The sequence below is a fragment of the Schistocerca nitens genome, chromosome 2 (genome assembly GCF_023898315.1).
Source record: "Schistocerca nitens isolate TAMUIC-IGC-003100 chromosome 2, iqSchNite1.1, whole genome shotgun sequence".
Classification (NCBI taxonomy): Eukaryota; Metazoa; Arthropoda; class Insecta; order Orthoptera; family Acrididae; genus Schistocerca; species Schistocerca nitens.
Genome location: NC_064615.1, coordinates 795,734,414 through 795,760,858, shown reverse-complemented (window position 1 = coordinate 795,760,858; position 26,445 = coordinate 795,734,414). Strand labels below are relative to the sequence as shown.

The following is a 26,445-nucleotide window of genomic DNA, read 5'->3' as shown; positions in this document are numbered from 1 at the left end:
GGACTCCACTGCGTACCATTCTACAGTCATTAGAACCACACGATAGACAGCAGTTCCACATTCAGTGGAAACCTATCAGCGTCCAACTAAGTCACACCCATGGGACGTTGGTGGAATATGTACAGCAAGCAGTGCCTACTCTCGATGGCAGGAGTGATCATAATAATGAGTATTGACAGTGTAATCGAGAGATATGGGATTTTCATCTGGAGTGTAATGTGAGTTAATATATCGAGTATCAGCTGAATATAGACATCCGTTGAAATGGGAATCCAGCGAAACATGTACCCTAATGGCTAAGTCTGTTACCGTCCCTATCTAGTTAGACTAAACGCCCTCCGCGTGCCAGTATCGAGGATATAAAGGACCAATGGGCTGGCTTGCTCCAGGAGAGGATGCAACGGCTTTATGACACGCTCCCCAGCAGAATCAGTGTATACATCCAAGCCAGAGCGGGTGCAGCGTCATACTGATAAGTGGGCTCTTACTGCCAAGTTATATGTAAATTTGACTCGATATTTTAATAACTAAAATAATATTATATAACCTGTCAACCCGCGAAATTTCATTTCTTTCCTTCTTCCCCCAATGGGTGCTTCACCTTTATTTGTCAGAGTATGTGGGATACTTCATTTCGGAACTTCTCAACGAGTCAGTGAGCATCGCCTTGATCGGTCCTCAGGGCAGTGAGACAAAGTCAGGAGGACTGTGTTCGATTACGGGTGACCACTCCAGTCCTTCTGCAGCATAATGCACTGAACGGGGTTCTCACAGTCTGGGCAGACCAGCTGGACAACGTATTGAACACACGAACAGTGACACTGACACGCAAATCAATGAGGCGCCGTCGAAACAAAAAGCTTGCAACGGGGTAGCATACATTGTTAAACAAATGGAACGAGCTTATATTCTTTGTCATTTTCTGCTGTGCCTGATTGATTAGAGTATATTAATTTGGGAAGGAATAGTGTCCCTTAACTGTTGCTCGTAGGTAAGATGTTTAGTGTAGAGACCTTGTTGAAGCTCCGATTTAATACGGGTGGGACCAGGATTAGTGCTAGGAATGGAGTTAGGAGTTGATGCAGCGAATAAAACATTGGAAGCGTATTATGGAGATGGAGTGTTCAAAAATTTTGGATTTTTCACGGTTTTGATAAATTATTTCTGACAAATGTCAGGAAGGATACTTTCAACACAGTGCGAGGTGTCTCTTCCTCATAGTTTTCTAACTAAGAAACTGCTGCTCCGATGATGACCTCCGTGTTGACAGAGTGTTAACTTAACATTTTCTCTGTCTTTCTTTCTCTCACGTGTATATCATATTTACTCGGTTGGGCTCCTCCAAATTATCCATTCTAAGAATCCTCCAGGACGGACGAACGGCTTCAGGCTTTAAACTTAACGCCGACTGAATTTCTTTCAAATTCTGGATATGTCCTACGACTTTTTCCGTCAATGAGGTGAACTTCGTTTGACCTAACCTCGTCTTATAGTTTGACATTACTAGCTACTGCTCCACTAGCATATGAATGTCCTCCCTAAAGCCATACACAATCAGTGTTACGAGGAAATTCACTGAAGTCCTATTATATTTCTAGTGGTACTCTAATCCGCGTACAAGTACAAATACTGTCTCGTCAGCAGGAATATCATTCACGGAAGTTGATTTCTGGGCATGAAAATCGTGTTACCTCTTACTCTGCGAAACAATCCGGGGCTCCTCCGAGCAGAGGACGGCTTTCTATTACTTGCTGTTCCCTACACATGTGAGTGTTCCCACTGCAAACGCCTCAACCACTTCCATTGAAACTTCTAGGCATTCAACATTGTCACCCTCCCGGTAGCCACAGAAATGTCTGCCGGTATTTTGGATTACTTCACGCTCCTATTCCTTCAAGTGGACCACATTAAATATCAGTCATCGCACTTGGCCTTTATCTCCACGTAGTTGAACTTGTAGAACAACGAACCAGTAGTAGAAATTGATTCCACTGTTTAGGAACAACAAGATGATCAATGTATAAAAAAAGCGTAGCTACTTCAGTATCTAGCCACATTTACATATGTACCAATATCATTTCCACGTTGCATTTGGGAATGATGCGTGGGAAGAACGCCTGTAGATAAACCTTCTTATGAGCTCTAATGTCTCTGATTTTTCTCGTCGTGGTGATTTTGCGAGATTTTCATGGGAAGAATGAATATGTCACCCGATTCTTTTTTGGAACGTCCGCTGTTGGAATTTAAACAGTAAACCCATCCCTGACACCCGCTAACTCAGTCTACATCGAACCCATTTCGCACTAGCCAACAGCGATCCATCGAGGATCGTGCTTTAGCTGACATCCAGAGTGCTTCAGAATGGCTACACTAGCTACTTCGTCTCTCTCTCTCTCTCTCTCTCTCTCTCTCTCTCTCTGACACACACACAGCAACAAATGCCATTCTACCTTCAAACATGCAACTGTGTACTGTGAAGAGATGCCTCAAGCGAATGACAATGTCCTGGGTTGCGACTAGCATTTTTGTGTACCTTTAATGTGTTAAAACTTACTCGACCTTATTGTTAGCTCGTTGATGTTTCCCCAAATTATTACAACTGTTTATTTTTCTTAGTATATGGGGATCATCTTCAGGAAACAATCCCAGAGATAATACGAAGCAAAAGTGGCCTTTGAATATATGGCCGGAAATGTGGTCTAAGAGACTTATACCCATTTCAAAGTGCAGATAAAAGATAGTTGAAAGTGACCCCAGCATCAGCAACCGGCAGCTGACCCGACTGTATGGAAGAAACCAGGCGACCGGGTAGAACACTCTCCAAAACTGTCACTATCCGCATCACTTACAACGCATGCAGGCCTTATTAGACTTGCCCCCGCGGCGATGGTTCCATCGTTGGTTCCTTGAATGTCGCCACGGTGCTGGGATTTGCCATACATCCTGTTCACAGATGTGGTTGCCTTTACGAGGTGCGGTATGTTCAACATTCGCGTCACCCACCTGTGGGATGCAGAGAATGGCATTGGTTTGGTGGCAGCGAGCCATTAGCACAGGTACAGCCTCACCTTGATAGCGGGTATTATCTGCGACCGCCTTGTTTTAGAAGCGAGGAATATCTGCACTTCCTGAGAGTGACCCTGCCTTCTGGTAGACGTGCGTTAGTAATACTAAGGGTAACGTCGCTGCTACGTGATAATGTTTCATCCCACTGCCCTCTTCAGTTTGAGTTAAAAGATTTTTTTTATCTTCACCTTCAAGTAGGTGTACCTCGCTTAGAATGCATTCCCGGTCATATCTTCATTTGCCCTTTGCTCCTAATCCTCTCAGGAGTCATTTCCTGCAGTTTGTGCCCGTATAGCAAAATCGCCCTGTATATGAGAGACGTTCAGTAAGTAATTCAATATATTTTTTTCTGAAAGCGGGTTGGTTTTATTCAGATTTCAAAACACTATATTATTCCATACTCTTTTGGTTATGAAACACTATTTTTCGACATAATCACCGTTCAATTCGAAGGCATTACGCCATCTTACTGGGGAGGCCACTATGCCTGCATGGTACCACTCTATTAGCCGGCGTCGGAGCCAACGCCTTGCTGCGTCAATAACCTCCTCATCATCCATGTACTGCTCCGTGTGGTGTGCATCCATAATTGGGCCAAGCAGATGAAGTCGGTAGGCGAGGAACCAAAGTAGGGGACAAACGTGTCAACACTACCAACATAGACATCCAGATGCGAGGTGTTTGATTGTGATCAGTCGATCACCTCGAATGAGAGTGTCTGCACGATCTAACATTGCAAGATACACAGCTGTGTACGGCCGGAAACCACACAGGAGATCGGACTGGTTGGTGCAACCTTGTTGCGATGATGATAGATGCCTCACCCAATGACTTACCGTGCTTTTCTTCACTGTCAGGTCTCCGTACACATTCTGCAAGTGCCTATAAATTTCTGTGATGCTCTGGTTTCCGCCAAAAGAAACTCAATCACAGCTCTCTTCTTCGAACGCACTTCCGTTAAAAATGACATTTCGAAGGCTTCGTATAGCTCCGACACCTATCGCAATTTCATGAAACTATTGGAGCTGAAACGGGAATGTTCCACGATGCCCCACGACAAATTCCGCTTCTTTCCAGCCGAAACTAGCCGAGCAAAAGCGAGTGCGGCATTCCTCATTGAACGCCCCTAGTGCGCTACGGTAGTTTCGCCAGTAACTTCGCAAAAGTGGAGAAGAATCGAAGTTATGAGAAATCAATCCTCCGTTAACTAAACTACTTTCAATGTTACGCCCTTTGCTAACCTCAGTTTCGACCATAAATCACCGAGCCACATGTTGCTCCATCTATAAGAAATACGCCTTCAATGGTAAATGGAGCTCCTCGCAAGCGGAGACGGAAATAGGTTGCAGAGCCGCCAGGGCGAAATGCTCGATCACGCGAAAGAGGCTGCCGTTCGTGTGACCTCCCATCGACCACAGCAGTTCTCCTGGAGTACGGCCGCCTTCCTTTCTTTTACACCCGCCATAAATCAGCCGTTCTGCGCCATTTATACCGTGTCCTCCAAAGTTGTACGGGAGGAGGAGGTTTCAATTTCATATAGACGCCTCAGAGTCAAGGTCTGCTGCCAAAATTCTCCATAGAATCAACATCACTGGCAAGGACACTCGCAAAGGCTTTCTGAGTGCCTAAGGACGTCATCCCTGAATACTTCATATTACAAAACATGCTCTATGCTGCCTCATCCCTCCCGCATGAATCCTTTTATAGATGTATACACACATGATAGGAAGGGAGGAAAGGCGGGTGTAGGAGGCAAAAAGGGGAAGGTTAAAGAGTGAATGAGGAAGTTTGTCAGAATTGAGCACCATCGCTCTAGTGCTTGCTGCTTAATATACGTATAACACAAAATGGTATACATTAAATATAGTGGATCACAGTCAAAGTGTAAAACCCATAGCATCGTACCAACAAAGTAGAAATAAGTCTCAAAGAATTTACGTTCATATTAAGAGCCTTTTTCAAACGCACAGAGTGGATGTGTCAGTTTCGTACGGCAGAAGTAACGCCATACGCAGTGTGACTGCCCCAAGCAGCAAATTTCGGGACGTATGGTGACGTCTTGCTCTTCGTAGTTACATCTTCACATGATGCAAATTCCCTTTTTTTGCGACGTTTCTTATAAAGAAATGTTCCTTAACTCATTACACAGCGTAAATACGATGACTAAATAATTACCTTTATCTGAAGCTCACATATAGCTCTAGTCGTGGAATGTTGTGACTTAGCAAGACAGCCAAGTCACAACGAGAGGAAGCCGAAAGGCACGCGTTAAGCTCACGCAGATTGGCGTGAGGTCTGGAACAGTTAAAGGAATTAATAGTAGCAAATAAAGTACGTAGTTGATGTAATACTTATCTTTAATCCACAATTGTAGAACATCTCTCTTGACGGTACATGTTATAACCACAAGATAAAATAATATCAAATGCTATGGCGCCTTGCTAGGTCGTAGCAAATGACGTAGCTGAAGGCTATGCTAACTATCGTCTCGGCAATTGAGAGTGTAGTTGTCAGTGATCCATCTCTGGCTAAGTCGGCTGTACAACTGGGGCGAGTGCCAGGACGTCTCTATAGACCTGCCGTGTGGTGGCGCTCGGTCTGCTATCACTGACAGTGGCGACACGTGGGTCCGACGTATACTAATGGACCGCGGCCGATTTAAAGGCTACCACCTAGCAAGTGTGGTGTCTGGCGGTGACACCACATGGAATAATGGAAACAAATCCGAAATAGGAAACTTCATTAAATGAAGAATTTGGTTTTCCAACTGAAGCTGTCATCCATTTGTAGTTTCAACGCCATAAAGCTACCTATTTCTTGAATTTTTCTGTTCAAACAGATTATTATACTTTTAGGATGTAGGATTTTGTGAGATTTGTTGAACAGTATGTATTTATTCCCGTAAAAATTCAACATGGTTTCGTCTTGTCGTGGAGAATGATGCCTATTCTCTGATTACTTTTTCCCACTCAACTGTGCTTATGGTTTTAATCTTTTTGGTGCCTATTTTGAAACAACTACTGATTCACCTTACAGAAACTTATGCACGATGATGGATGTGATTTACCACTGCAAGTATACTCTGTTAATGTACCATTGCAAACTGTGGTCTGGTAACTGTAAGATTTATAGTCTTACAGTTATCACACTAGAAGAAGAAGAAGAAGAAGAAGAAGAAGACGAAGAAGGGTATATTTGTGGTGCTGTATGATGTATTACATCAGTCACAGTGCTAAAGTGCTCTAAGACGAATCAGTAATTGGTTCCATACAAACAGCAAATAAATGAAAAAAATATACGCCGCTGAGCGAAAGAAAAGTAGTCAGAGTGTGTGCCTCATTCTCCATAACAAAATATTTCACGATAGACGTCCCCACTTTCCAGCGGTATGGATACAAAAAGGTTAATTAGTTCGAGGTAGACGTAGTGGCTATTCTTTGCACATCGACACAATGGAAATAATGGAATAGCTAACAAAAAAATACAACTTTCTTTATGGAATTTTTACCATTCCAATGCACATTTAGAAGCCACTGCATCATCATCCAGTCTTCTTAGTTAGGTAAGATATTTGAACTAGTCTCTTTCTCAAAATGACGTGAAACGAGTCAATTTACAGGCTATGTATAAGAGTACATTGAAGGCGTCTATGTGGGGGAGGACTTGCCTGATGACGTGACAGAAGATGAAATAGAAGTCAATAATGAAAAGTTAAGGGATACAATATTAGAATCAGAATTTAAAAGAAGAAGGAGTAGATAACATTCCATTATAATTTCAAAATCATTGGGGGAAGTGGCAACAAAACGATTGTTCACGTTGTTGTGTGGAATGTACGAGACTGGCGACATACCATCAGACTTTAGGAAAAACAGCATCCACCCTATTCCGAAGACAGCAAGAGTCGACAAGTGGGTGAATTATCGCACAGCCAGTTAGACACTTGACAGCTCATGCATGGAGGTTGCTCACAAAAATAATACACAGAAGAAAAGGACAAGAAAATTGAGAATCTGTTCGATGACGATTCGTTTGGCTTTAGAAAAGATAAAAGCGCCAGAGATGCAGTTCTGACGTTGCGATTCATAATGGAAGCAAGACTGAAGCACAGTCAAGATTCGTTCCTAGGATCTGTCGAACTATAAAAAACAGGAAACAGAAAAAAAGTGGATTTGTCATACTGGCATAATTTTAACATTAGCCCAACTCCAATGGTAATGTTTTTTAATGGATTTCATTTGAGTTTACTGTTGGTCACATATACCACGTTACTTGGCGTGATCTTCTTTTCTCTGAAATTTGAAGTCGGCTATATGTGATTTTAGTTGTAAGCCATTTTTTTGCTGATTATATTTTTATCCACTGGTTTCGTACATCCTTTACACTTGATATTTTTTTTAACTACAATGTGAAAAACTTCCTCAATAGGTCCATATACTTCTGAAGAAAGCAATTTTACAATTGTTCAAATCATGGTCAAGGGCTATTAACAAACCTTTATACCTGCAACTGGTTTGCTGATTTCCTCTAATCATTTATCAATATCCATATTATTTTTCAGCCCTACTCATGCAGCTACACTTAAAATGAGGGTGACCACCTTTTAAATAATAATTAGAATATGGGATGGATGGCGTTGTCCATAAGAAATGATTTTAGTTTGGATTTAAAACTTGTTTAATACCTGTCAGACATTTAATGTTACTATGGAAAGTTTGAATGGTGCATTTTGAACTTAACTTCTTTTTGAGCCACTGACAGTGTGTTTGGGCTTGTGGCAGACCTGGAGGGGTGTAACTCGTTGAAAAGGTATCTAGCTACCCACAAGATGACTGTTGTTATGGAAGACGTTACATAACAACAGAAGACAAGACCCGACGATGCAACTTTGACTTCTTAATGTACCTTGGCAGAGTAAAGAATGCCATAAAAACAGTTTCCATTAATTTCTTTGCTTGAACCAAAGTTGATATTTTAAACCATTTCATTCATGTGCAATTTTATATTAGTATAATTCTATCATTCTAAATACAACAAAATCAGTGTACAAAGTAAACAAGAACTCTGGACCCAAGATATAGCCGCGTGGTAGCCCGTTCTCTGCGCTGCCGACAGGTGCGCGCGCGGCGGCTGATGAAGGAGTTACGAGAGATCCAGCGACTGCAGGCGCAGCAGCGGCACGACCCCGTGTTCACGGTGGAGCTGGTCAACGACAACCTGTTCGAGTGGCACGTGCGGCTGTTCCGCGTGGACGCGGAGAGCGAGCTGGCGGGCGACATGCGCGAACTGGGCGTGCCCTGCATCCTGCTGCACCTCGCCTTCCCCGACAACTTCCCGTTCGCGCCGCCCTTCATGCGCGTCATCTCGCCGCGCATCGAGAAGGGCTTCGTCATGGAGGGCGGCGCCATCTGCATGGAGCTGCTCACGCCGCGCGGCTGGGCGTCCGCCTACACCGTCGAAGCCGTCGTCATGCAGTTCGCCGCCAGCATAGTGAAGGGCCAGGTGCGTCTCCTCCTCTTTTTCGGTAATCATTCTACATAGAAAACACTACGCTTATAGCATACTCAAAACCAGCATTTTGCCCGCATCTTCATCCGCATACGCATGTGTCACATATATATCCCAAACTGAAAGATGTTATGGTGGAGCCAACAGCAGACATATTTCGTTAAGCAACCAGGTATTGGAAACTCAAGAAACACCAACGGAGAAATGATCCCACCAGAACACAAAAAAGCGAACGTGTTTCTGTTTAAAAGACTCTGTCTAAAAGTGGGATACCAGCTGCCTCATTCTACCTTCCTCAGCTCCTTTACAAATTTTCACAAAAGGATTCGTGCTCTTTTTTTAACACGCAACTCACTTCCCACTCCCACAAGATCCTCTAACTATAACTCACACCCACTAGTATATCACTGTAAATCGCTCATACCTATAACTGCTACTCGCCCATACTCACTCACTCACTCATTCAGCCCAACTCATTGTCATTACCGCCTTGTGTCTCTCTGTCACTGTCTCCTGTCTCACAGCTGCAATCTCCTTCGTTGTGTCCGACTGCTACCGTCTACTCTCTCTCTCTGTCACTCTCTCCCTCAGGCCCTCTCTTACTGCTACTATCTCTTTCGTTCATCCCCACTGCTGCTGTCTCTTCTCACTGTCACTACCTCTGTCTTTCTCGTTGTCACTGCCATGGACTATTGTCTCTCATCATCACTGGCTCTCACCCACTTCCACTTTCTCCTTCTCTTTATTCCTCTCCCACTTGCACCGTCCTCTTCACTCTTTTCCTGTCATTGTTCTGTCACTGTCAACTATGTTCCACCTTCACTGTGTTCCTCTCTCTCTCTCTCTCTCTCTCTCTCTCTCTCTCTCTCTCTCTCTTTTACTGCCACTGTCTCCTTCATTCTTTCTATACCACAACCACTGTCTACTGTCTTCCAGCATTTATTACATTTACGTCGCTTTCCCACTGCCATTGTCTCCTTCTCTCTCAGCACAAAGAGAGCTAATATTCGCATACCAAAATTTTTGGGAAAGTTTTTGAAGGTGCTGAGGATAGCAGAATGAGGCAGCTCGTGCCCCACTTTTCAGTCAGAGTCTTTTAAAGAGGAACATATTCGCCTTCTTTGTGCACCGATAGGAGCATTTTTCCGCTGGCTCCCTTCCTTTCACTGCTAGAGCAGGGCACGTCACTCGTACGAAAAGAACTTTGTGTGTCAGAAAAGTCTGATAGTTTTCTTAGGTGAAATTGAAATAACGCAAAATTAATTTTGCGGCTCAGACCGGCATTTACGTGCACAAAAATTCTGCATGAGCTTCAGTACTACAACATTAGATTCCTAGAACCCTTGTGTTCATGACAGAAACACTTTACAGCATGTTTCTCCGTGCTACGTCACTTATAAATACGTTTTCGCCTAACACTGGGTTTTACGTGCGTATTTTACGTTTACAAGTAGGTTAATTTTGAACCTTTCTATCTCGAAAACGGATAAAAATATCAAGAAAATTGTCAAGGTTTTTCGAGATCAGGATCTTAGGAATATATTGTTAAAATCATAGCCATTTGTTGTCCATAGCCGTCTTGGAAGCCGCAGCTCGGTTTTGGTACAGAAAATCCACGTTTTTGGGGTGTTTCTCGATGAAGGATAGATATTTTTTAAAATGGGAAGAGGGCACTTCTAGATATCTTCCTGGAAAATATACCATTAAAATCTGAGCAATTTACTGCTGTTAGTAATTTAGATATCCACTGCTGACGGTGAAAAGCCGTGAAAACGCTTTTTTCGGATTTTCTCAGAAACTGGCGAGGAACGAAATGGTGTCTCCGTAAACCCCCTAAGGCGCACCGTAGACTATATGTAATTCAAAAAGAACCAACCGATTGCTCCATTTTCCTAAGGGGAGGAAGTTTGTAATGTTCAAACATTGACCCTGTTCTGTTTGGTATACAAATACTTCGTAGCCCAAGGACTATCCAAAACACTCTACCTTACTATCACCAATAGCTAACAGAATCTGAGGTACGAGCCCAGAAAAAAATCCCGATTGTATGTGCGGCGTTTTGGAACCCTAGTGGTAGCGCATGTTGCTCTCGCCAGCGTACTGATGTCTGAGACCACCCGTGGCGAAAGAGATAAACAAAAAGTACTTTATTTAAACATCGTTATTCCAGAGTTGATTAAGGCACATACCGTTGTGACAACCTGATGTCCAAAATGAGCCAGTAAACTGCATGTAGCGCTGTAGTACCTGCTTGACTGTTGCAGTATATAATATGGAGTGCTACACATGGAGAGAACTTTGTTTACGTTGCAGCTGAATGCAGTGGTCAAAGAGCTCATCCAATGTACGACGAAAGTTTCTCTTCACGAAGATGTCCCAATTATTTCACACTTACTGAAATCCACGACCGCGTGGGCATTGTCGGCACACTGATAAAATACAAGTTTAGTGCAGGCAGCCTATGAATGGTGCATACACCAGCCTGTGTGCGAGTCATTCTACTGCGCTTTGACAACAGACCCGAAGCAACTGCACAAGCAATTGCCACTCCGTTCGGTGTTCACTATTGTTTAGTATCGAATGTGTTGCGTGAACAGCTGCTTCATCCTTTTCGTCATACTAGAGTACAAGCCTGGGGTCAGATTGACCGTCCCCCCGGCTTATGTTTGTATAGTGGTTTCTGGAATAGGGTAAGGAAGACTCTCTTTCCTGAAAGTGTGCTGTTTGTGAATGAGGCTCAATTTACTCGGAAAATAAGCTATAATTATCATAAATCACATGTATAGTTATGGGAGGTTATAAGAGACTATTTTCATTAAACATATGGTCCGATGTCGTGTGCCATTTCCTGTTTGGGTCCTACATCATGCCTCCTTACATCAGATGCCAACATACAGACTGTTCTCGCAAGAGCACCTGCCGACGTTACTAGAGGGGTTACTCCTACGTAACAGTGTGAGGACGTGGTTCAGCATGGTAGGGCTCCGGCGCACTTTGTAAAAACATATGCGCAGCATTAAGACGTAAATTCGGCAATCGGTTGGTCGGCCGGTAAGACCCTCGGACCTCACCCATTAGACTTATTTATCAGGGACCACGTGGAACATAAAGTGTATTCTACGCCTTTGGACTCAGAGGAGGAATTACTTGCAAGAATACGTCACGCACTTTCCACTGAACGCAAGACACCCTGTCACGTCGACACAGGCTCTGTGCTGAAGGTAAGTTTTAAGTTTTCAATATTTATTATAACGCTGCTCATAACGATAAATGAGTGAAACACATTTAACTTTGCTTTATTCATAGCCAGACCTCATGACCTCCTGGATACTCCGTGCTCGTTCAGTATCCATTTGCGGCATGTTGTTGCATATGGAGTTGTCTCCATCATAACATCTGTCAGTTTGGGCATTGAATTTTTGAACACCCTGTGTAAATTTCACGTTATATGACATACACAAAACATATTTCATTAGTATCAGTAGCCTGTGATGAGTTCGCTCGTTTCCGCAATCTTTGTAAGAGATATTCAAGTTGATCTTTAGATTTAGCAACATGCGTTATAGTGAAACTTTGCTGTATAGCCTGAACCCTTAGGGTTCGTTCATACTCTGCTTCGTTTCTTCGCAGTACTTTAGCTTTTTCCTTTCCACTGAATCTTACCGACAACCTTCTGTTTCGTTTCACGCATACTGACAATAGTTAACTGATTATAATTATCGTTACAAGGAAAAGAACTGACGCTGGCAACTGCCCGTTTTACACCTTGTGGCTCCGCAGAGGACATCAAATGTATCTGTGATATTTAGCCATATGCCATAATCCATGGATCCTAAACACGCTGATAAAATTATATGTTGGCTGTCGTCTCCATTTTTGCGACTTAGCTTAACACTACAAATAAGTGATAAAGTGCACGTCTTACTTTTAAAGTATTCCAAATCAACTAAATACGGGAAACAAATCATTTGCGAAAAATTTTTATGCCAACCCCTGTTGTGTTCTCCCACAATCTGTTTTTACAAATAATGAGTATACTCCATATTTGGTCGAAATTGTTCCCAGCATTCCTTACTTACGCTTTTAAGGAATCCTGTTTCACCCTCACCAACAGTCACAGGGGGTGCTAGGCATGTCTCACTGTCACAGTAATTTTTTTCCATATAGCAAATACTACCTGTGGCAGTTTCGATAGAAATTACATCAGCCAGTTCAGAGATTTGCTCATACGTCACTGTCTATGTATCCTCACCCGCACTCTCAATCCTAGCCACCCCAAAACAATGAATTTGATATCGGTCGTTATCGGATACTTTTAAATGTCACAACTTCCTGCTTCCACCCCTAACCCTATGGGTTGGAGAGCTATACTACCCCATAATATTTTTACACAAATAACTCTAATTGTATAAATAATGAGCTACACATATACAAAATTTTACTGAAATTGCTTCAGACGTTCCTGAGTTCTGCTACTAGGTTGTCCCATTTCCTGCTTCCGCCCACACCCTTTTTTATGTGAGGTAGGAGGTTCTTATCCCACAACGGCTATATCCAGGTAGCGACTGATAAGTTTATTCGGTTTGACTGAAATCGATCCAGTGGCTTAGGAGATATGCAATATGCGTACATACATATTAACAACGGAGGATCAAAATGTTTCCGTTCGAAGGCCGTACAGTCCAGAATCTGTATTCCAAACATGCGCCGGCCGCTGGTGGCCGAGCGGTTCTGGCGCTACAGTCTGGAACCGCGCGACCGCTACGGTCGCAGGTTCGAATCCTGCCTCGGGCATGGATGTGTGTGTTGTCCTTAGGTTAGTTAGGTTTAAGTAGTTCTAAGTTCTAGGGGACTTATGACCTCAGCAGTTGAGTCCCATAGTGCTCAGAGCCATTTGAACAATTTTTTTTCCAAACATGCAAAATCGCCGTGAGCACAGAGGCAATAATCCCATCAACGCACCAGGTTGAAGATATGCGTTTGGTGAAACACTGTATCTTGCTGCCAGAAGAAGTCCGTAGCGGCCTACTGCACATTCTCGTCCGACAGGAATCGTCAGTCCTTCAATGCCTTTATTAACGGCTCGAAAACGTGATAATCTCGTGGAGAGAGATCAAGACTATAAGACGGGTTCTAGAGTGTCACCCACTTGAGTCGATATAACTTCTGCGTTACGACATCTGCGATATGGAGACGTTAGTTATCTTGATTCAGCAGCATCCTTTGTCGCATACTTTACTGCAAGCACGTCGGAAAGACACGAATGCCACACTAATCCCTTCCCTTTACATACGCTGCAGCAGCACCATCAAAAGGAAACTCCTTGATCGCCCCTTACGTATAGAAAAATATAAAGAAAAATCCTTAGAAAAGAGAAATTCCTGTATGAACAATAAGAACTCCGGTGGAAGGCCAGTGCAAACAACAGACATACGAAGGAAACCACCTTGTAGACAACATTTAAAAAAGTGGGAACAGGAAATGGATGAAGATGAGACTGAAGACAAGATGCTGCGCTAAGAACTTGACGGAGCTCTGAAAGAACTAAATCGAAACAGGGACTCTCGAGTAGACGACATCCCTGAGAACTGCTGAGATCCTTGGGAGAGGCAGCCACGACAAAACTGTGTCAGTGGTATGCAATATATACGAAACAGACGAAATACCCACGACAAATCTGTGTCAGTGGTATGCAATATATACTAAACAGACGAAACACGCCCAAACTTCAAGAACAAATTCATAATTTCAACGCGAAGGCAGGTGTTGACAGATGTGCACATTACCGAAACATCAGTTTTACAAATCATGGGTGCAAAACACCAACACGAATCATTTACAGAAGAATGGAAACTCTGAAACCTCTGTTATCCTTAGAACAGTGGAAAACAATTGTATGAACTTTGTAACAACGTTAAGTATCCTAGTGTTGCCCGCCCAGCTAGCCGCGCGGTCTAACGCGCTGCTTCCCGAGCGGGAAGGTGTGCCGGTCCCCGGCACGAATCCGCCCGGCGGATTTGTGTCGAGGTCCGATTTGCCGGCCAAACTGTGGATGGTTTTCAGGCGGTTTTCCATCGGCCTCGGCTGGTTCCCCTTATTCCGCCTCAGTTACACTATGTCGGCAATTGCTGCACAAACACTGTCTTCTCGTCCACCTACGCATACATCATCATTACTCTACCACACAAACATTTGGGGTTACACTCGTCTGGTTTTGTGACGTTCCCGGGGTGGGGTGGGGTGGGGGGGTGGGGAGGGGAATGTAGGGTGTCCCACTGGGGGCCGAACTGCACAATAATGCACAATAACCCTGGGGTGGGTGGACTGCTGAGGCCTGTTGTGGAGTTGTGGACCACTGAGGCTACGGTGGGACGAAGCCTCTCCGTCGTTTCTAGGGCCCCCGTTCAATACACACAATCCTAGTGTTTAAATATATTTGTATATTCTTGGCAGATACCGTGTAGAGCCTTCTTTAACTGGAGTGCACTGTTGTGTAAACATGCACTGAAATGTGCAGACAGAAGACTATCATGAGATGAAGCACTGCCACCGACGTAGTGTCTGAGGCAGACGCTGTACGTCCGTTCGAAACATTTAGCTGTGTAATTATGGGTTCATCTTTGGACGTAGAGTGGGAAACGAAGAGATCCAAAGACTACAGATACCTCTATTACAGTCTTACAGAGGAAAGGTATTCCATTCTGACATTTAACGAATATGAACGAAATATTTCTCCTGTTACTGCAGTAATCTGCCACAGTACTCTGGCTTATCAAGAGCACAGAAATCAAGATGAGTGATATCCCTGTGTTCCTGTATTATTTTCATTTATATACGGGCCGATAGTAATAAAATCATTATTCAATTGTCTCTAATAATATACCTTGCTGCTGCAGTAACTTATTGATGGTGTGGGGTCCCTTAGCAGTTGGATGCACTAAATGTGTTATTCATATCAGTCGTTCGGTTGTTAACATCTGGTATGTGCGTCAGTAGGAAAAGATAAATATGAAGCGAGGGATACCAGAGAACAAAATTCGCTGGGATGGTTAACATACCCAAAACAAACTTACTAAATTCATATATGAACGAAATGCGACTCTCTATATATGTACTATAAAATGACAAAAATCATTTCAATTGTGAAGTCTCCAGAGTATTAGTGTCTCCACTTCAGATACCGCTTAATGAGAATTAAAATGGTTCTGGCAAAATTGATTACCATAAGGCAAATATTTCTAGGGTGGAGCAACGTCGTCGTAAACCAATGTTCTCCTTCGTGAAATATATCTTTATAGTGAAATGCTTCTGTATCTCTAGACACCGTGTTGCTCTCATTAGTTAGGTGTTGCTCTCATTAGTTAGTCCAACTCATGGACGATCTGAATCTTGACATGAATTTTATCGAAGCCACATCCGCTCTCTGTTTTGTATCTGATACCCCAAATTCATTCGTAAATCTGTCAATTACTTCACTAAAAGCTTGTGCTGATTACTGGGTGCCAGCTATTGGCGCATAAGTATCCCTTTCAAGATCAAAGCACTTGCTCAGCTTAATGAGAGGAACATTCCCTCAGGGAACTCGCGATCTAACCGATATAAATCATAGCTAGTTGATATAAGGCTGTAACCTTACGTGAAATTCTAATTAATAATGAAACTAGGAAAGCGGTGACGTGTGATTAGAGAGTGAGACAGAGTGAGTCAAACACAGAGAGAGAGAGAGAGAGAGAGAGAGAGAGAGAGAGAAGAGAGGAACCGAGGCTACGTCAATCCGTACAAATTGAGTAATTAAAAGCAGTGCTTAATTTCAAAACTTTTAGGTGCCGTAACACGCCTCTTCAACCCCATACAAACTACCTCCCCGCCCCCTCCCCCCCCCCCCCTCAGCCATAAATATTACAAGCTTTGATTTTTGAAAATTTGTGACAAAACGTACAATGAGAAATTATTTTTTTTTACAATATTCTGTTCCGAAATTGAGATTTATAAAGCGTAATTTCTCATAATCAAAACAATAATACCACAGGATTGAGTGTAAACAACAGCTGCTACCATCATTCCCTGTAGCAATGTCACTTAGCTTCCTATTTCCGCTCGTTACATATTGATAGAAGTCGTTGCACTTTTCGACTATGAACTCCTGTTTTCAGCTGCTGCCAGCCGCAACGTTCAAACAGTTCACTGTAGGTGCTCATTGAATGTATGTCCAGTATTAATTAATAAATTATTTAAAATAGCGATCAGGATATTCCTGGTCCATAAGGGCTCATGTACAATTTCGAATTCCCCATAACCATGCCGATCACATTACTTTGGCCTCCCATTGACACGTTTACTGATGCCGGCGCAAAGGCAAATTGTAGTTATGCTGCTATCTGACACACGTGCACTGTTTTAAATCTCCTGTGTCGACTTGTTCCACGGAACCCAAAAAAATTCACTAGCGAGTGCCGGAACGCTGTTTCGGCACATTCCTATCGAAATTAGGCCCTGATTGAAAGGAATTTTCTTTCTTCAAAACCTAGTAAATTTTATTGATACTTTCTAATTCTTTCTACTTTTTTCAGAAGTTCTCTTACGCTTTTTTTTTCCTTTTTAATGAAACTTCGCAATTTGGTCAGCCTATCATGATTTTGTTTGTGGAATTATTCTGTTACATTTCGTAAGTCTGATACAGTTCGAGGTGATGCATTGGATAACATATTACATGCTGGAGCGGTTTGGGTGGATTCACCATCTAGATTTAAGTTTCCCCTAAATCATCCGAGGTAAATGCTGCGATAATACAGACATGGCCGATTTCCTTCTCTAACCTTCGCCCAAGTGTATAATCTTCCTTCCTTCGAAATTTTCGTGTCGGTAATTGAACTTCGTTATTGTCGTCATAAGCAACAAATGGACAAAAATATAGGTGCCCATTCCTATCGAGTAATTATATCATTATAGAGGACACACACAATATATATATATATATATATATATGAGCGCGCATGCGATCGAAGCTTCAGCGCCATTTCCTGACGGGCGCCTGCAACGCGACAGCCCGCGACACAGCGCCACACCAACCTTTAACAGAAGGCAGCGCCTACTAACATCAGGTACTGCCTACTGCTGCAAGATGCAATGGAGTATATCATAATTATAGCAGAAAATTAGGATGGTGAAAGTACACGATAGAGAAATAAAAAAGTTCCAGTGAACGTAGGTCCGCAAAAAAGCCGTTTGCGAGGTAATTGCGAATGTGTGTTTGCGGTCAGTATGAAATACGGTACTCATTAGTACAAATGTATATATGTATCCTTTTCGATTAAGTCCTCATATGAATACATTCAGTTTCTCCCATGGCTTATATAAGGGCCGTTGAAAAAGAAACGAGCCGGAGTCTGGAATGCGCAAACCGATACAGGATGGTAATATCGTGGCGTGTGTAACGAGGTGTGGTTCCGATCAGAGGGTGGAAGTTCACAGCCCGTCGCTAGAGGGCACGCGTGCACGTCACGTGACTATACAGAGCCTGCATCAATGCAGTCGCATTGCAAACAGTGACATGGAGGCGTCAACAGAAGAGCAAAGAGGTGTTGTTCGTTGTCTGACAGCGAAAGGAGTAGGAGGAACGGACTTTCATCGACGACTGTCACAAGTGTACGTCGAACACTGCATGTCTCTTGTAGGGGTCAAGGCGTGGCACAAGCGTTTCAGGGAAGGACGGGTGTCGTTAGCCGATGATGCACAGTCTGGAGCAACACACTACATTACCGATGATTTCGTCCAACTGGTGGATGCGCTCATTACCCACGACCGCCGAGTGACAGTGAAAGCCATAGCCGCCGTGGTCGGATTGAGCGTCGGAAGTGTTCACACCATCATGAAGGAACGACTGCACATGCGCAAAGTGTGTCCTAGTCTTCAACCACACCAGGAAGCATGTCGAATGGCACACTGTCTTACTCAACTGCAGCGCTATGCTCGCCAAACGATTCACCTCGGACGACGACGTCCATCTGTACGTGCGGAACTGGTTAACATTGCAGCCCCAGGAATTTTATGAGACAGCCATTCACCGCCTTGTGTCACAGTGGGACCAGTGCCTCAATAGCCAGGGTCAATACTTCTAACATACAGGTACTGGTTTCTGTAATTATGCCTCCGGCTAGTTTCTTTTTGAACGACCCTTATAGTTGGGCGATATATTACATGTATGACTGGCCAGATGGATAGGACGAACAGGGACTGTACTTTGATCTGCAATATCTTCCTGACATCAGTCCCATGGAATTTCTGTCTGGAGTCATCTCTAATGGAGATTTACAGCACTCCTGTTGATACAGTTAACAAACTTGGAGAGCGAATTATACAGTCTTGCAAAGACTTATGAGGTGATCCGGGGTGTTTGCAAGAATGTGTAATTCACTGCAGAGACTAGTGCACTGTTCTATCCTAGTGAGAGAACGACGCGTGGAACACCACCTTACACAGCTGCGGGTGTAAGTAAACAGTGATACGTAACGTGCTGAAGCAATTTGTATTTCTTGTTAAGTTAGGCCAGTTACTGAGGCCAATTACATGGAGAATGAGTCGAAAAGTCTACATTTGAAACACATTTTTACTAATTGGGACACTATTTCATACTGAGCTCCTCGGCGACTCCAAACTATACTCTTTCTACTCTTTCACTCCTGACATCATTTTTCAAAATTTTTAAGAAGGTGATGTATTCTGGAATACTATCACCACTTAGCAACAATAACGTTCGCAGCAAATCACTGATTTTGTTTCAGGAGAGTTGCTCTACTGAGAATTCCATCTACATGTTTATTCACAAAATTATACAGCCATCATATAACCAGTGTTAAAATCCTCCTTTGGTGCCCAGAGAAGGCGAATATGCTCCTCTTTATTAAAAGACTCGGACTGTCAAGTGGAGTACCAGCTGCCACACTCTACCTTCCTCAGCATCTTTAAAAATTTTCGCAAAAATGTTGGCTTCCGAACACATTAGCGCTCTTTTTAACATCCAACTCACCTCTCATTCACACAAGCTGCCCTAACTGTAACTCGCACACACCTACGAGTACATCGCTGTAGGTCTTTCATACCTATTCACTCCCATTCGGTCCAACTCGTTGTCTTTATTTCCTTGTGGCCCTCTGTCACTGTCTCCTGTCTCAAAGCAACAGTCACCTTCGTTCTGTCCTACTACTACTGCCCATTCTCACTGTCACGGTCCCTCTCTTGTTCTCTCTTACTGCTACTATCTCGTTAATTCCTCAAAGTGCTTCTGTCTCTTGTCACTGTCACTGCCTCTCTCTTCCTCGTTGTCGTTGTCATTGTCATAGACGCTGTCTCTCTTTATCATTGGCTCTCACCAATTTCAACTTTGTCCTTCTTTCTTACTCCTCTCCCACATGGACTGACTCCTCCACTCTTTTCCTAACGTAGTTTCTCATTGTCGACTCTGTTCTACTGCCACAGTGTCTCTCTCTTTCTCTCAGGTTGCCATTGTCTCCTTCACTCTTTCTGTATCGCAGCCACTGTCAAAACCTTCCAGTATTTATTACTTCTCCGTCTTTTTCCCGCTGCTACTGTCTCCTTCTCTCTGAACAAAAAAAAAAGAACGAATATGTTCGCATGCCAACATTTTTGTGAAAAATGTTAAAGGTGCGGTGAGAGGTAGAATGAGATAGCTGGTACTCCACTTTTCAGTCAGAGAAAAAGAAGAGCATATTCGCCTTTTCTGTGCTCCTATAGGAGCATTTTTCCTGCCACAACATGGCATATCACTCATGTGAAAAGAACCTAAAGGGTCAGTGTAACTTTGATAGTTTACTTACATGAAACTGAAATAACACAAAACTAATTTTACATCTCAGACCACATTTTACGTACACAAAAATTTGTCATGTGCTTCAGTACTCTGACGTGGAGTTCCCAGAAACCTTCTCATGATAATGGAATCACTTTATACCACATCTGTCCATGCTAAATCACTTTATACACTACGTTTCCGCCTCACACCGCATTTTACATACGTATTTTACATGCACAAGTAAGATAAATTTGAATTTCAGTATCTCGGATAAAGATATCTAGAAAATTTTCAAGGTCGTTCGAGATCAGAACCTTAGGAATATATCGTAAAAATTACGGCTGTGCGTAGCCATGTTGGAATCCTCGGCTGGGTTTTGGTCCACTAGTGACGGTGAAAGTATAGGAAAAAACACTTTTTTGGGGTTCCCGAGGAACCACTCATGAACTAACTGTGCCTCCACAAGTCCCATCAAGGCCAGCGCAGACCACATCAAATTAAAAAAGAGCTATCCGATTTCCCCCATTGCTTACGCACGCAGAACTGTTTAATATTCATACTTTGACCCTGTATTGTAGTATTTTAACACCAAGACGGTCCTTCTGTTGTGTCTACAAATGGTCCCTTGCCCAAAGACTATCCAGGACACTTGACTTCACCTTTTATCGCCAAGATTAAACGAGGTATGAGCACCATAAAATCCCGCTTTTATGCTTTGCGTTTAGGAACATATTGATATGCATGCTGTCGCATGGTATTTTCTGTAACCTATCTAAGACATTTGACAGTGAACCACAGTATTCTCATTGGTAAGTGAGGTTTTTGGGATTGATGGTATAGCCAACCAATGGATAATGTCATACCTAACCAAAAGGTATCATTGACTGGTTTTCTGCGAATGGTCTCACCCTCAGTTTTAAAAAGACATAACATATTCAGTTGTGCACACCTAAGTCTACGACACCAATGATAAGTGTGAAACATGCTGAGAAAATAATAAATAGATTGGAAACTTCAAAATTTATAAGAGGTCATATTGATGAGAACTTAAACTGGGAAAATAACATTTTTGAACTCCTAAAACAACTTAGTTCAGTCACATTTGGACATAGCAAATCTTGGGGAGTGACAAATCGGTAAGCTCACGTATTTTGCATATTTTCATTCAATTATGTCATACGGAATAATGTGCTGGGGTAACTGATCTTTAAGAAAACAAGTATTCATTGCTAACAAACCTGCTAAAAGAATAAGATGTTATACTCATCCACGACTATCTTGTAGACGTGTGTTTAAGGAACTCGTCATTCTGACTGCTGCTTCACCGTTTATTTATTTAATCATGAAGTTTGTTGTAAATAATGCACTGTAGTTCAAAAGGAACAATTATGTACGTAATTATTATAACAGAAGGAAAAATGACATTCATTACTCCATATTCAGATTGTCTTTAACAAACAAAAGGAGCTGTTCAATGCTGCAACAAAATGTTTGATAACTTACTCAGTGATGTAAAATGTTTGACAGATAGCAAAGTAAAATTTGAATACAAACTAAAAAAGTTTCTCCTTTAAAACCCCGTCTATCCTCTAGTAGAATTTCTATTATTATAATGTATGAAAGGTGGTGGGTAGGAATTACTAACCCGCATTTGCAGAAAATTTTAAAAAATACTTTATAAATGTTCAGCACGTAGCCATATTTAAAAATTAATTTGCGATGTGCATTTAAAATGACTCGTTCCATTCCATTACTATTTATCATGCAAATGATCAATGGAAGATGAAACTAACTAGCTAACTAAATTCACCCATACACCGAGAGAGGTAACGCACTGACTAGCATACTCGACTCGTATTCTGGAGGATGCCATTTTAAATCCTCCGCCGGACATCCAGATTTAGGTTTCCCGTCGCTCCAGGTAAATGCAAGAATGGTTCTTTTGAAAGGGCATGGTCAATTACCTTCACCGTACTTAACAAAACAACTCCAGTTTGTGTACCATCTTTAATGACCTCGTTGTCAACGGGACGTTAAACCCTAACATTCTTTTCTTCCTTCACCCAAGTCAGTTTTAGCAATTAATTATGATCTGCAATAGCTACTGGAGTGGGATGGTTGCACCACTACCCAATGAGACCATTATGGTCTACTTTCTGCCTGACAGCTTCCATCGCTCAGTCTGTTCATTTTATGTTGTGGCGGACTCGAGTGTTAATATTTGTAAATTAGATCTCTGAACTTTGTTTACATTCTTATTACTTATAAACTGTCATCATCTCTAATCTTGTTCACGTCTACAATTATTTTGTGTTCATAAAACGTATAAATACACCATTTCTTGTCTTTTATGGTCCTTCTACCATAAACGATAAGCCACAATGTCAATAGTCGGAAACGATAACTGTTCGACAGATTCCTTCTATTAAACAATTTAATGAAATTGTCAGAATTAGAAAGTAATCTTTGGAGCAAAATGTGACCTAGTAGATTATATAACAAGACGTTTAATTCTTTGTGCGACATTTCTTTTATTAGTATTTTTATATACTTCACAGAAATTTGTGTTACCTGCAAGATTGTGTTCATTAACAAATGTCAACGAAGTTTATACTTACATTTCACTTTTTTCAGTTCAGTATTCGAAATAGGCCTTATAAGTAAGCTACGCACATGATGCTGCTCTCGATCTTTTGGTTCGAAGTAACAGAGGGAATATTGGGTTTTCACCTACTGCCCCGACATTGTTGTTAGAGACGGAGCGTGAGTTCGGATAACACAAAAATGGAGGATGTAATCGCCTTAATAGATCTAGGAGGAGCAACAGAAGAAACCCAAATCGCTAACAAAATGGCTAAATCGTTTCATTTGTGTGTCTTAAGTATGTTTTCTCCAGTAGAAATTATTTTTATTTCCTTTCACTTGGATATACTTATAAAGGGTACATTTGTATTTCAGAGGATTGGCGGCATCCTTAGACGGTACATTTTAAATTTTAGCTCTCCCACATAGGACCCAGGAAGATAAAGTCATTAGAAGCTCTGCAGTTTTTCTTCATTTGCCACTCTTCATTTATCCTCAAGAGATCTCCATTTAAACTTTATACTATATTCCGCTATAACTGATTAAATAGATTAACCATTTTTAATTGAAAACATTACTTACTATTCCCAATGATCAGTGCCATTAATCATATGCTGTTGAAGAAAAATTGACGTTCGTAAATGGAATTCTCCTGAACAAAACACCGCATAATGGATTAAACTAAAGAACTCGAAAGGTGCTACGTTCCTATGAGAAGGCTGTTATATGAAGATGGACCTAAGACCCTGAAACACAAACTCTGTGGCTCTTTCTGGAATGTTTTGTTGCCTTCACTGTTAACTTTAATTTCTTTCTCTCTCTCTCTCTCTCTCTCTCTCTCTCTCTCTCTCGCTCTCGCTCTCTATTTTTTCTTCCTTTTTTTCCTTAACCATTTTCCTTTCACTCCACCTGCGTAACACCGAAAATCAAGTTCTTTCCATGACTGATAGTTTTAATCACCCTACAGACGAACGTACGCACTTTAGAAAGCAATCATAGGTTCTTTGTAGATTATTCGAACTCCAGTCGCACTGACGTCGACATTTCCTTGTATTACCAACAGAAAAAATACTTTCGTTATATTCTATTATTTGTCATTATGTTACAAGTAGTTCTCAGAATCTTATAATCATAATCTCAAGAGAACAGGTACTTTACCTGTTAAGTGACTGACTGCAGTATTCGACTGCTGCACGCCTTCTTCTCCAGTGTCCAGCTTACTACTAGGAGGAACTGGTGTTCTGAAATCTACGAATCGCAGCGCATGCAGCGTCATCTTAGCGATAGAGTGCATCTCATATTCATTTTTGCTGATGAACATAATACGCAATTAATTATTTTTCCTCTTTTACTTTATTGCTGTAGTATACTCAGTTATTTTTCCTATCCAGAAATTTTCTTGTTTAATATATCCATATCGTGATGTGCTTATGAACCACCACCCCCTCTCAACCGTCCCTTCTCCCCCTTTTTTTCTTTGAGATAATGTGTTTTTAAAAATTGTTTAATTCGTCATGTTTTATTACTGTAATGAATTTAACTATAAAACTATTTAACTAGCTATTCTTTTTTGGGAACAGGGAGCTATTTAAATTGACGAAGAGGACTTCTCTCTGCCTGTAAAACCTCTACCTCAACATCGACCTCTACCTTTACCTTTAGTTGCCTTTAATATTGTTGACAACGCAAAGAGAAAGTTACATCTCCATTTGCAGCATGTGCCTTTAGGTCTAGTTTTATCCTCTAAGTTTCCGTACCTTAATCGATAAAAACGGAACCCCCACAGCGCCACTGTCTGTCTGTCTGTCTGTCCTTCTTCTAAAACTCCATTTTCTCAGGAACTGGTAGAGGTTTTAAGTTGAAATTTATATCAAATACTAAGGTCTTTGGTCCCTTGACGATGTAGCAACTTAAAGCTTCTAAGTCTGTGTAATCAAAAATTACGACCATTTATGTCATAATGTTGATAATCCCTGACTCAATCATCAAAAGCTATAGGTTAACTGTCTACATACGTGACTAGCGACCCTCACAGCTTCGCACAAGTAGCATTAAGTATTTACTGCCAGACAACTTGTGTGGCGTGGCGTATTTTGTTTGCGAACAGCTGTAGAGAGTTATGAATAAATTTCAGACAGCAACATGAATTGAATGAATATCATCACTTTCATATAACTTACGCGATGTAAGCAGCACATACCAGGAAAGTTGTCTGGAGGCATGAATGTTATTTGTGCCATATTCAACTGGCGTTTAGAGTGACATCTAATGGCAGTGACTGGAGATCATCGTGATTTAAGCGATATGTTTACAACCAATATAAGTATTGGACGCGAATCAGGGGTAAATGTATGTGTGAATGATTCAGTATCTATTGGGGACTGGCTAACGTGGCACAAATAAAAGAAAAAAATGAGGAGAAAACACACATGATGTACATGTTTAGCACATGTTACAGCATTCCTCTTGTGAAGCTTAGTACGCAATGTGATACATTGTTCACACTCATTGCCACAATTGTTCTTCAAGCACTCTTTAAGTCTAACTTCTTGACTGTGCCACGCGGACAATCCTGTACACATCTAGGTTTGACTATCCCAAGACATAAAGCTGAACGTTGAGACATCTGTTGCGCTGCTGAAAGAACGTAGCGTATGTAAACACAGCAAAGTTGTTGAAGTAGTTTTTCGGAAAACGTTCCATTTGTAGCATAAAAAATAAAACTATTCTGGATTCGCATGTATCTTGTCTATGAAACTGTTGGTTAAAAATATTTGCTCATTTGTAGTTATAAGCCTCACATCACATCCTGATGATGAGGCCGTTATCTTTTCGTTATTGGTCATATTTATTACGAGAATTCAAAGTTGAATAACTCATGCCCGTTGTTCGAAGAATGTGCAACGAATTAAGTGAGCGAATTGCGATTCCTAACCTGAGGAAAGCACAAATGGGCAGTCTGGAACTGCCATTTTTCGAAATGCTTATAGCCACATGATTAACAGATGAATGCTAGGTTAAAAGGTAGAGTGAAAAGAAGGATTCAGCCATGATTGGACCCCACAACCTATCATTTTCCACTCACTCACATTACGGCTAGACTACCAGACAAGATGTGAATTGATGAAATCTTCTCGGGCTTCCATCCGGGTAGCTGCGTCGAAAATCCGCGACGTTTCTATGAATGTCATTCTCATCATTTTATGGCGAAGATGTGCAATCAATCATAATACAGACACTTCGACAGAAGATGATGAGAATGACACTCATCGAAACGTCGCGGATTTTTGACGCAGCTACCCGGATGGAAACCCGAGAAGATTTCATTAACAGTATACACTGGGAAACCTACATTCACATAAGATGTGAATTAGATCCCTCCTTCTGTGTCCTCGAGCCACTGCTGCTCTCTCGTGTAATGGCAAATGTTAACTAGGTGGCAAGGGCATCGGTTTCAAAACTTAACTTCAATCAATCAT

The 26,445-nt window shown here is 41.9% G+C and overlaps 1 protein-coding gene across 1 annotated transcript in view; it reads left to right on the top strand.

The window, feature by feature from the left end:
* Positions 1–26,445, top strand: part of LOC126237051 (ubiquitin-conjugating enzyme E2Q-like protein CG4502) — a 644,861-nt gene that overhangs the window by 616,627 nt on the left and 1,789 nt on the right. The window contains exon 6 of the mRNA XM_049946826.1: positions 8,182–8,568. Within this exon, the coding sequence (XP_049802783.1) occupies positions 8,182–8,568 (387 nt within the window). The remainder of the gene's footprint in view (positions 1–8,181; positions 8,569–26,445) is intronic.